At 40.1% G+C, this 11038-nt stretch overlaps 1 protein-coding gene and 1 long non-coding RNA gene across 2 annotated transcripts; both read right to left on the bottom strand.

Annotated features, from left to right (window-relative positions):
- Positions 1 to 718: 718 nt before the first annotated feature.
- On the bottom strand, positions 719 to 1307 carry LOC126602576 (uncharacterized). Its single transcript, XR_007616161.1, has 3 exons — positions 1194 to 1307; positions 1003 to 1062; positions 719 to 906 (listed from the first exon to the last, which is right to left on the bottom strand). It is a non-coding gene; the product is annotated as an uncharacterized LOC126602576 (long non-coding RNA).
- Positions 1308 to 7750: 6443 nt separating this feature from the next.
- On the bottom strand, positions 7751 to 10816 carry LOC126602568 (uncharacterized). Its single transcript, XM_050269468.1, has 4 exons — positions 9797 to 10816; positions 9551 to 9688; positions 8421 to 8660; positions 7751 to 8339 (listed from the first exon to the last, which is right to left on the bottom strand). The coding sequence occupies exons 1-4, from the start codon at positions 10637 to 10639 to the stop codon at positions 8250 to 8252; spliced, it is 1311 nt and encodes a 436-aa protein (XP_050125425.1). The 5' UTR covers positions 10640 to 10816; the 3' UTR covers positions 7751 to 8249.
- Positions 10817 to 11038: the final 222 nt, after the last annotated feature.

Raw genomic sequence — 11038 nt, 5'->3', positions numbered from 1 at the left:
AGGCACCGCCTCCGAATCTCGAGAGCCAAACTCCCAACAGGATTATTTTCTCAAAAATCGAAGAGACACTCCTCTCTAAATCTCAAGAGTCAGACTCCCAACAGGATTACTTTCTAAAAAATCGAAGAGAAACTGCTCTCCGAATCTCAAAAGTCAGACTCCCAACAGGATTGCTTTCTAAAAAATCGAAGAGGCACCGCTCTCCAAATCTCGAGAGTTAGACTCCCAACATGATTACGTGCTCAAAAATCGAATAGGCATCGCCCTCCGAATCTCCGGAGCCAGACTCCCAACAAGATTACTTTCTCAAAAATTGAAGAGACACTGCTCTCTGAATCTCAAGAGTCAGACTCCCAACAGGATTGCTTTCTCAAAAATCGAAGAGGCACCGTTATATGAATCTCGAGAGCTAGATCCCCGACATGATTGTTTGTTTGAAAACCGAAAAGGCACCGCTCTCTGAACTTTGAGAGCCAGATTTTCTTGGATAAAGCTTGTCTGCAATCTTCACACGCAACATTAGCTTTCCAAATACCACAAACCACTTTTTCAAAGTGCTCTGACAAAGTTAAAACACGTGAAGCTTGCAGTTCCCACTACATTGCTATGACCAAGAAGGGTAAAGGAATAGCACTACTACTTGTAGTTAGGGAGACTCTTATATATGTCGACCTCCATCCTCGACAGCCAGGCAGACCTGTAAATAAAAAAAATGTTCAACTTTTCTTCACATCCGAGAGGGCACTCTCAGCAGAGTCTCTCGAAATACTCAGCTTCTTTTCCTCCCGATAATACCTCTGCAAACAAGCCACACCAGAGCAAGAGTATCTCATATCATCAGGGTTAAAAGAAAAAGTATCCCATATCATGCTTTTTCCCTGTCTTTTCCTTTGGCCTTGTTCTTACCTGCAAGACAAGGAGAAAGAGAGCAATCAGTCAGCACTTGGAATCAAGCTTCCAGTCAGGAACTGACTGCCTGGAACCCTTTGCTTGATTACTTACCTGGCATTGCTCTCGAGTACTCATCTTCAACATCTTATGCTTCCAGAGAAGATACCACATCTGCCTAAGGAACAGATAGGGCAAGTGAGAATGATACAAAGAAGCATGTAGAGACAAGCGTAACAGAACACGTGCCGATACATCCACTACTTTGTCAACAGCAAAAGTATCCCATATCATCAGGGTCGAACGTATTCTAGATTTGATGGACTTGTTTTGACCTTCAAATTCTTGAGTCGGCTTTATACTCTGGAGGAACCAAAAAACCCTCTAGCCCAGTTCAAGAATAAGCATGTGGAAAGTTACTTCTTCAAAACAAAAGTATCTCATATCATCTATTCTCCATTTGCTTCTCCTTATCCTTGTTGCTGTTTACGACACAAGGAGAATGAGATCAATCAACCGAAAGCCGAAGTCGAACCTCTGATCTAGGTTGTTTGCTTGAAAGTCTGATTGCTTACCTTGTATGTTACCTCCTTCGGCAAATCTCCTAGCTCGGCGACTTGGGGGACTCCTACTACATGGTTTGTATTGCGCTTGACCAAGCCTAAAACTACAAGTAAGCTTCAAGTCAAATTGATACATTACCTTGTGCATCTCCACCGGTTAAAGATACCACCCCTGGATGGAGGAAAAGTACTTCCAGAGAAGATGCCACATCTACCTATGAGACAGATAAGGCAAGTGAAGACGATACCACACTTCGGTACTTAGAAGTTTCGTGATTACTCAGCGGCTTGGATCTTGCAAATCCCCAACCGAGGAGCTTCCCTCACTCGGGAACTTAGGGGAGCACTGTTTGTACCATACTTGATCAATCCCAAAACTACTAAGCACCGGTCAACGTTATACCGTCAAGGACCCATAAGAGTTTCCCTCCAACCAGGAGACCAATCACAGCGCGACACGTGTTGACATCAGAAGCTAATCATAGCGCGACACGTGTCAACATCAGAAGCCAATCACAACACGACACGTGTCAATGTCAAAACAAAGCTAGAAACTCTCTTCTATAAAAGGAGATCATTCTCCCACAATATTTCCTAATGTCATTTGTACTAAATCATTCACTAGTACTCACTAAATGAGAGCTTAAACCTACGTACTTGTGTAAACCCTTCACAATTAATGAGAACTCCTCTACTCCGTGGACGTAGCCAATCTGGGTGAACCATGTACATCTTGTGTTTGCTTCCCTGTCTCTATCCATTTACATACTTATCCACTACTAGTGACCGGAGCAATCTAGCGAAGGTCACAAACTTGACACTTTCTGTTGTACCAAAGTCCTCACTGATTTTGTGCATCAACATATATTAAATTTAAGTTGTAGTAGTTTTTAAATTTAAGTTAATGTTGTTTTTAAATTTAATTTGCTGTTTTAAATTTAATTTGTCGTTTTTAAATTTAAGTTGTAGATTTTAAATATAAGTTGTAGTTTTTAAATTTAAGCTGTCGTAGTTTCTAAATTTAAATAATAAATTATGTTTGGCTCTTTGGCGCCCTCAGTTGGAGACAACTTTTTGTGACAGGGCTAAAATGATCCATATAGCATTTTGGCCCTCGGTTGGAGACGGAGAGAAATATGACCCTGTATTGTTCATTAAAATATTAATATCTTGGAGGGTCAGAGGGCTAAAACGAGCCATCTGGCCAGCCCTCGGTTGGAGATGACCCAAGAGATTAGGATAGTTCTAGGCCTCTTAGACCACCTCTAATCGAAGAGTTCAGAGGGCCGGAAATAGTCTGAAAACCGTCTCTAACTGAGAGCTAGGTCAAATGGCTCATAGACCCCATAGGACAAAAAAAGGCCGAAGGGCTATCCGGCTGGCCATCTTCAACCAGGCTGCTGGCTAGCCCACTTCTTATTTTTTTCTTTTTTTCTTTTTTTGTTCTTTTCCATATGCCCAGCCCAATTTATGGTTTAGGGTTTAGGAATTTTTTTCGGACTTTTTTTTTTAATTTCCAATTTTTTCCTACACCATTTCTCACATATTTTTCACAATTCCATACTATCTTATCTCATTTTATTTTTATTTTAATTCTTCACATTCTATATTATAGTCTTTTGGCATTCGATTGGAGAAGATTTTTTGTGATAGGGCTAAAACGAGCCCTATGACCCTTTGACCCTCGGTTGGAGATGGTAAGAAATATGGTCATGCACTGTTCATTAAAATATTAATTTGTTGGAGGGCCAAAGGGCTAAAACGAACCGTTTGGATCTCCTTCGGTTGGTGATGGTCTTATATATGCTTGAAACTCCCTTATTCTCATCAGTTTTTATATCTTTTATAAATTTCAACTCTAAAATTCGAGTCAGACAAAGCGGGTAGTGATTACAGTTTGTAATCTTTCTCTTTATCTTAGACTATAGATTAATCTAGGGTAAATTACATAGAAACCCCTCAAGTTTGAGGCATATTACAACCTCATACAACATCTTTAAAACATTTCACTTTTATACCTCAAGTACTATTTTATTTCAAAATAATACATCCGTTACATTTTCCATCCATTAATTCATTAAGTGCTGATATGGCTACCAAATGTGTGCCACGTGGCAAAAAAACAATTCTTTATTATTATTTTTTTTGAAAAATTTGAATCTTCTAAATAAATAAAATAAAATAAAATAAAAAACCAAAACTTAGAAAATGCAAAACCACCCCCGCAACCTCTCCCTACCCCTCTTCTCCCTCCCAACCACCTCTCTCTCCTCCACTCTCTTCACCTCCCCTCCCATCCAAAAACCCACCCCACCCTCACCTTCCCTGAGCCCTTTCTCCTCTTCACCCCGTCCCCTTTTCTCCTTTGTCTCATCTGTAACCTCACCCACAACATTCTAACATATTCAAATCATGAAATTGAACAACAATTTTCTCAATTCATACACAGAAATCCAAGAGTTTGGCCTTAGGGATAGCAACCACCATTCCTTGAATTGAAGCTCTAGAGTGAAGACGACCTGGCATCCCATCCTTGAGAACCTAAGCCCTAAAGTTTCTCTTCAACATGTACTCCTCATCATAAGACCGCGGAGGGAGGTGGCTCGACGGCGGGAGCTTGTCTCCGGGGGCGGGGTTTGTGAAAGCTTGTCGTCGCCCGGGGAGGGGGGCAGTCATGAAAGGGGGAGTTGTGCAAGCTTGTAGTTGCAGCCGGGGGGGGGGGGGGGAGGGAGTCGCGCAAGCTTGTAGTCTCGGCCGAAGGGGGGGCGAAGGGGGCAAAGGGGAAGGCCCTCTGCAAGGTGGGGTGAGGTGGGTCGTCTAGGAAAGGGGGTGTGTAAGTTTCTGGGTTTTTGTGCGTGGGGGGAGGGAAAGGGGAGTTCAACTTTTGCTTTTGTTTTTGTTTTTTTTAGAAGATTCAGGTTTTTTTAAAAAAAATTAAACAAAAAAAAAAAATTGCCACGTGGCATACATTTGGCAGCCACGTGGCACAAATGTGACAATCATGTCAACACTTAACAGATCAAGGGATGGAAAATGTAACGGAGGTATTATTTTGAAATAAAATAGTACTTGAGGTATAAAAGTGAAATGTTTTAAAAATATTGTATGAAATTGTAATAAACCTCAAACCTGAGGGGCTCTATGTAATTTACCCATTAATCTATTCTATGGTGTATAATTTTTCTGCATCATTGAGTTTATTCTTCGGTTTGTAAATAATATTTGAAGTAGAATGCATCTATATAATGCTTTGGTGTATATTAGAAATTAAAGAACGAAGATTTATATTCTGCAAAAGGCATCCGTGACGTAAAATCCTCACTCCACCATTGTGCTCATCAACGATTTTTGATACCATGATGCACCCGCATGCAACTGAACTGAGGCTTGAAAAGCTCCCTACCCTAGTACATAATTTGAGTTTTTGAAGCGTTGGAGCTATAAAACGACCACAAACAACCATCAATATAGCTTAAGTGGTGAAGTGCATTTATTCATACACCCGAAGCGATCTTATATTCAATTCTCCTCAACTCTCTCAGAATCGTTTGTATAAAAACTTAACTGAACTACAGAAACGCAAGTAAAAAACATAGTTAAGGACTTAATATAGTAAGCACAAAGAAACCAAGTGCATGGCCAGACATACAGGCTTGACAAAAACGACTTTTCTCCCGACTTTTATTTAGTTTATCTTCTTCTAATCATTGTATAATCTCGAGAGTAAAAGGGATGATCCGGTCAAAAGTCTAATGTTTAATTACCCTTAAATTAGTGATATTTCGGTTTAACTTGCAACAAGTGACTATAATTAACGATTAAGAGAGATCTTGAACAATTCAATTCACCGTTTTATGACATGAGGCATGACATGCACATAGCTTAATTAAGGATTATTTATGTTAACCAACGTCACCTGCTACCATTTGCATATATAATCCGAGTCCAGTCATTATATTACACATGCAGACTTGATAGCAGTATGCGTACCAATAATATTGAACACAAAATACATGTTGATTACGGATTGTATTGTATAACCCAAATACATGTTGATCCCATGTTGTGGTATACACATGAGAAGTCATGTATCAAAATAACCCAATGAAAAAAGAACGGGGATAGGATATAGAGGCAAAGTCTTAGCTGTAGTTAATGGAAGGACAAAGAGTAGCATTACGAAGAATAAAATAAAGGATTAAGTAACTAAAATCTACTAATCTTTTAGTGTCATTCTAAATTGGTCTCAACTTTTATAAATATTCAAACAAGTACCTAATGTATTGAAAATGTCACACCCTTGAAGCCCCAATTAAATTTAAGTTAAATTAAATAGGGCTTACTTTGTCTCCAAAATCAATAGAAGGTCATGGAAGCATGACCTCCACCAACTAACGGTCACCACCACCCCCATCAGGCGATCACCTCCAAACCCAATGCAGAATCTCCAACTCCACCCTACAACTCAAGCCACCAACATTGAGACGAAGGTTATGCACGTTGCTGAAATGGTATGGACTGTCTTATGCGGCCACCATCATCTTCACAGCCCACAAGAAGAACTGGAGGCTTTACGAGTCGAGAATCAGTGAATGAGAAAATCCCATGAGTATAAATAAACTCCTTGAAACCCTATATAAATTCTTAACCCTCTTCTTTGTTAGGAGATTACCCTCATGATGTAATTACAATTTGGGTCCATGTTCAATTCAATTTGATACTCGTTTGATCATTAGATTCTATGTTATATAATCTATGTTTGAAATTTAGATTTTGAGGCAACGAATATTAATATTAACCATGATATTATACCAGTTGGTGGGTTTTGAATATAAAGGTTGGGATGGGATTTCGATGGTTGTAGGTTAAGATTGGAGGTGGCAGGGCTTGATATTCCCCATCTTCATTTTTATTTTTCATTTATCTGTGAATTTGTTTTTTGTTTGTATTTCTTCATTTTCATATCTTTTTTGAAGTTATTTTTTTATTGTTTTAGTGTCCATGTAAGCTAAAAAGTGGGACTTATTGTTGCCACATGTACATTTAACGAACATATTAATGAGACTTAACGGATGTGATAGTTTCAATAAGTTTGGTACTTTTTCGAAATGTTTAAGGAGGTTGATACCAATTTAGAATAACACTAAAAAATTGAAAGATTTTAAGTAGTTAATCCAAAAATATATAAAAAGAGAGATGTAGAGAATGGAAAGCGTCTTGTCAGAGCGTACTGAAATAGGAGCTGGAGGAGGAACTAGGGATGGGCTTTACCCATTGGTTATGGGTAACCGCGGTTACCCGTCCATTTAAATTAAACGGTTATGGTTATGGGTAACCGTTTAGATAAATAAACGGTTATGGGTATAACCGTTTACCTGCGAAATTTAAATGGGCGGTTATGGGTATTAACCGCGGTTATAAACGGGTAACCGTTTACCCATTTATTTTATATATGTAAAACTAACACAAACCATGTTCTCGATCCAATAATACTTAGCACCCAATAAATTAGCAAGGAATTCATCGGTCATTCTTTCAATAACACTGCTACATGAATGATGATTCTCATCATCAAGGAATTCGCCAAATTAATTTAAATTCATTGGGGGTTACCGTGAAATTAACAGAAATGCTTTGACAGAAATGTCTTCTAAACAATTTTTGTAACCCAATAATACTTAGCAAATATTATCTTTACCTTCATTGGTAACAGTTAAAAATATCGTCCGTAAACTATTATTTCAATTATTGGAATGGTATAAAGACTTAAAAAAATTAAAATACGGAAATGTATGATGAATGTATCTATAACGGTGTTTAATTGTCAAAAAAAAAATTATGACAATTTTTTTTTAATTTTCAAGTTGTTAAAAAAACATGTAGGGTGAAAAATGGGTAATGGTAAAAAAAAAAAAAAAAAAGATAAACGGGACACGGTTACGGTTAAATGGGTATGCGATTATGGGTATGATTAATCATTTATAAACGGGTATGGGTATGAGTATAACCGTTTAAGCAATTACCCAACAGGTAAACAGTTATGTGGGTATGAGCATAAACGGTTATGTGTAAATTACCGCGATTACCCGCCCGCCATAACTATTGCCCATCCCTAGGAAGAACACAAGTAGAAGCTCCTGTTCCTTCACTTGTTAGCTAGTCTTTCCTGGCAAGTCACTGAGCCTTATTTTCGTCTTTGAACTCGAGCCTTCCTTTCAGTTCGCAATTTTCTTTTATTGTTCATTGTCACATAACACACTTTCTAGGTAAGTTAATGTCATTCTTGCAATTACAAGGAATTCGGGAGAGAACACTGTCATTAACAGATTACAGAGTCAATTAACACATTACAATAACGATCAAACATTTTACGGATCAACAATCGTCGGATGATTCAATACAAATCAATCAACCAATGTCCAGATTTGTTCGTAGAACTAAGCATATGTGTTCCATTTTAAGGTGATAAGTGCCATCTATTAATTTGTGAACTCTAATTCTATTATATACAATATTCCAAGGAACGTACAAGAATGTCATTACAGCAATACACATGCAAAGAAGGTCCAGTGCCAACTAAAATGGGAGCTCCTGGACTTTTATTCGGCGTCCGCAATTTATAAAGCTTACTATAAAGTTTGTAAATCTGTTAAATCATCACTTAACCTTTCAGACGGCCCAAAGTATAAATCCACCTTCGCATCCCCCCAAGTGCAAAACGCCCGGCATGGTGCAGCACTGCCACCATGTCAAGTCTAGCATATGATAATTGTCCTTTCCATTTGATACTGAGAGTGGCTATTGAGATCTTTGCTCAAAGGAACTCAAAGCGCTGATTAGAGATTCGTATACTTTTATGCCTTTCAAGAATACGGTATCCTTTAGGTGCTGCGAAAAAAAGAGATGTTGGAGTCGGGAAAAGATATTCATGATAAGTTCGTGCTAAAGAGATTGGTCAAAACATCGAACCTCATTATGGTCATGAAGTAAGATAGGAGTATTCGTCATTGGGGAGAAACCAAGCGTAGGAATGCCCTGCTGCCTCATGTATCGTGCATCGGTAGTTGATGTCAAAATTTCAGGCTTCGCAAGTTTCCCTCCAGCTGATTCGATAGCTTGTTTGAAAACAGACCACCATGGATTGGAATCATTGGTTGCTGTTGCTAAAGGGCGGCCCATAAAATCTCTAGTTGGTCCTTGCTCAAGTAGCTGCCATGCCATAAAAAGGAATAAATGAGACATTTCCCACTTTTACTCCCACTCGTTGCAGATGGCATGCTGAGGAAATGAAGAGTACATACAGACTAAAGTAAACAACGACAGCATAATGGTCACCAACAATATATTTGAAAATAAAACCTTGTATTTTGGGTTCTAACAAGCTTATTTGTATTGAATTCATGAGATCTAATCAAATAAGATGGCAAAAACCACACTTGCAGAAACACAAATGCTTTGCTTATTATGGCAATTCACCAGCCATACCATGATAGATCAAGCTAGCCACAGAAAGAGTGTAAAATTGGTATCGAATGCACAAGCTACAATAAGTTTTGTAGTACTTGTTCTGCATCCAAATCAAAATTAAGCACCTTTCGTAATTTGATGTCCAACTTTAATTCCAATTCCCAAGTGAAAAACCTGAGACATGGTTGTTCACTATGACTAAAGATGACCACAAGGGATGAACTGCTTGAATTTCATAGTCAAAATATGGTTTAAAATGGCCAGCATAAAAGATAAACAATCCAATACATTCTATAACTTCTATCTATCCAATACCACGAAACTGCAAGGCGTATACGTAGATAAATGCTATCACCATTACAAACTAATCGCTTGCATGCGGGGCTCCTCCTCTAATCTGATTCACACAAAACTACAAAATATGTACTTTCAGTAAACTTGTTTAACTAAATGCAGGGTGTAATAATCAACAACGGAATTAGAAATCAGCTCATCTACAGTATTCCTAAAAAACTAACCATTAACACATTCGGATACACAAAGAGTCTCCAATCCTATAAAATTTCACATTATACTAAATCAATAAAGACACTGAAAATTCATGCACAAAATCAGAGGACACAAAGGCTCACTTGGTAAGTCAAATTCCATGACGCCGGCGCCCATTCCTCGGCAATCCTCTTCCTAAGAAGCTCCGGGTCTGCAGTAGGCGGGATTCGTATATTAAACCCTGCTTCCGCCTCCGAAGGTTGCATATTCATCACAAACCCCTACACAGACAATCAAACAAGCACCTTGTCATCATCAAAACACCAAAACACCCATTAATTACACACACATTCAAACCACAATCAGCAGATTCAGTAATTCAAACTCACATCGCCGGAAGGAATCCCAGACTTCAAATAAACAGGATTGACCGAAATAACCTCCGAAATCGCCGCATTGCCGGCTTTAACCTCGTCGAATTGGACCTCCCTGAACCGAGTCATAACCTCCACGCTCTTCATCAAATTCTCCATCGCTCCGTTATCGTACAATCTCGAACCGTGTCCCGGCGTCCCCTGCGCCTTCACGATCAAATTCCACGGCGTCCGATCGGCGTAGAAAACCCTAAACTCGTCGCCGGGATTAGCCTGGCCTTCGTCCAACATAAACCCCACATTCAAATCGTGAAATTGCTTGGAGGCGGCGAACTTAGCGGCGCCGTCAAGGCCGCCGATCTCCTCGTCGGGGACGAGGGACACGTGGACTGTGCGGATAGGGGTGAAATTGGCGGCCTTGAGGTTGCGGATGGCCTCGAGGTACTGGATGGCGATGCACTTGTCGTCCTGGGCGCCGCGGGCGAAGATGAGGCCCTCCGGGGTGCGGTGGGCGGAGAAGGGAGGGTGGGTCCACTTGTCGGGCTCGGCGGGGACGGAGTCTAGGTGGGAGTTAAGGAGGAGGGAGGGGAGAGAGGGGTGGGACCCGGGCCAGGTGAGGAGGAGGAGGGGCTTGGATTTGGACGGGGTGAAATGGAGGGTCTGGATTTGGAGGTTTAGGGTTTGGGCGATGGCGGTGAGGAAGGCGACCGGGGCGGCGTAGTTTGGGTTGGGGTGGGCGGTGTTGATTCGGAGGTAGTTTTGGAAGCGGCCGACGGGGGTGTCGTTTTGGCGGTCGGAGAGGGCCCCGGTTGCGGCGAGTAGGTGAAGGAGGAGTGTGAGGAGGAGAGGGTTGGACATGGAGGCGGATGTGGCGGCTGTAACAGTTTGTACTTGCAGTTCAGTCAACTCTCACTCTCAGCTCGCTGCCACACTTCAATTCGGTTTGGGCTATGTCTACGGTCCAATTACAATTTTTTTTTCTTTTTTAGAACAGATTATTAGGTTGAATTACAATTTTCTTTTTTTCTGTTATTTTCCTACGGGTCTCTTTGGTTTGTTAGAGATATGCTTTGAAAGTCGATATTAAGAACAAATATTTCAGGATAATGTCTAAATGGATGGTTAAGTTTAATACAACAAATAGGCAAAGTCACTAGCATGGAAGAAAATGCCGATAATATTGGCGAAATATCGCCGATATTATCGGTTTTTCGGGATGGCGATATTAAAAGTGGTATCCAAAAGCTTTTCGGCCAA

Source organism: Malus sylvestris, chromosome 15 (genome assembly GCF_916048215.2).
Source record: "Malus sylvestris chromosome 15, drMalSylv7.2, whole genome shotgun sequence".
Lineage (NCBI taxonomy): Eukaryota > Viridiplantae > Streptophyta > Magnoliopsida > Rosales > Rosaceae > Malus > Malus sylvestris.
The sequence above is the reverse complement of the archived record's forward strand: the minus strand, read 5'-3'. Positions and strand labels throughout refer to the sequence as shown.

Excerpts from the sequence above, each read along its gene's own strand:
- LOC126602568 (XM_050269468.1), bottom strand. The coding sequence starts at position 10,639 with ATGTCCAACCCTCTCCTCCTCACACTCCTCCTTCACCTACTCGCCGCA. Across the intron at positions 8,661-9,550 it reads CATGGAATTTGACTTACCAA|CTACTTGAGCAAGGACCAAC; the intron begins GTGAGCCTTTGT and ends ATGGCATGGCAG. Across the intron at positions 8,340-8,420 it reads TACTTCATGACCATAATGAG|CACCTAAAGGATACCGTATT; the intron begins GTTCGATGTTTT and ends TTTTTTTCGCAG.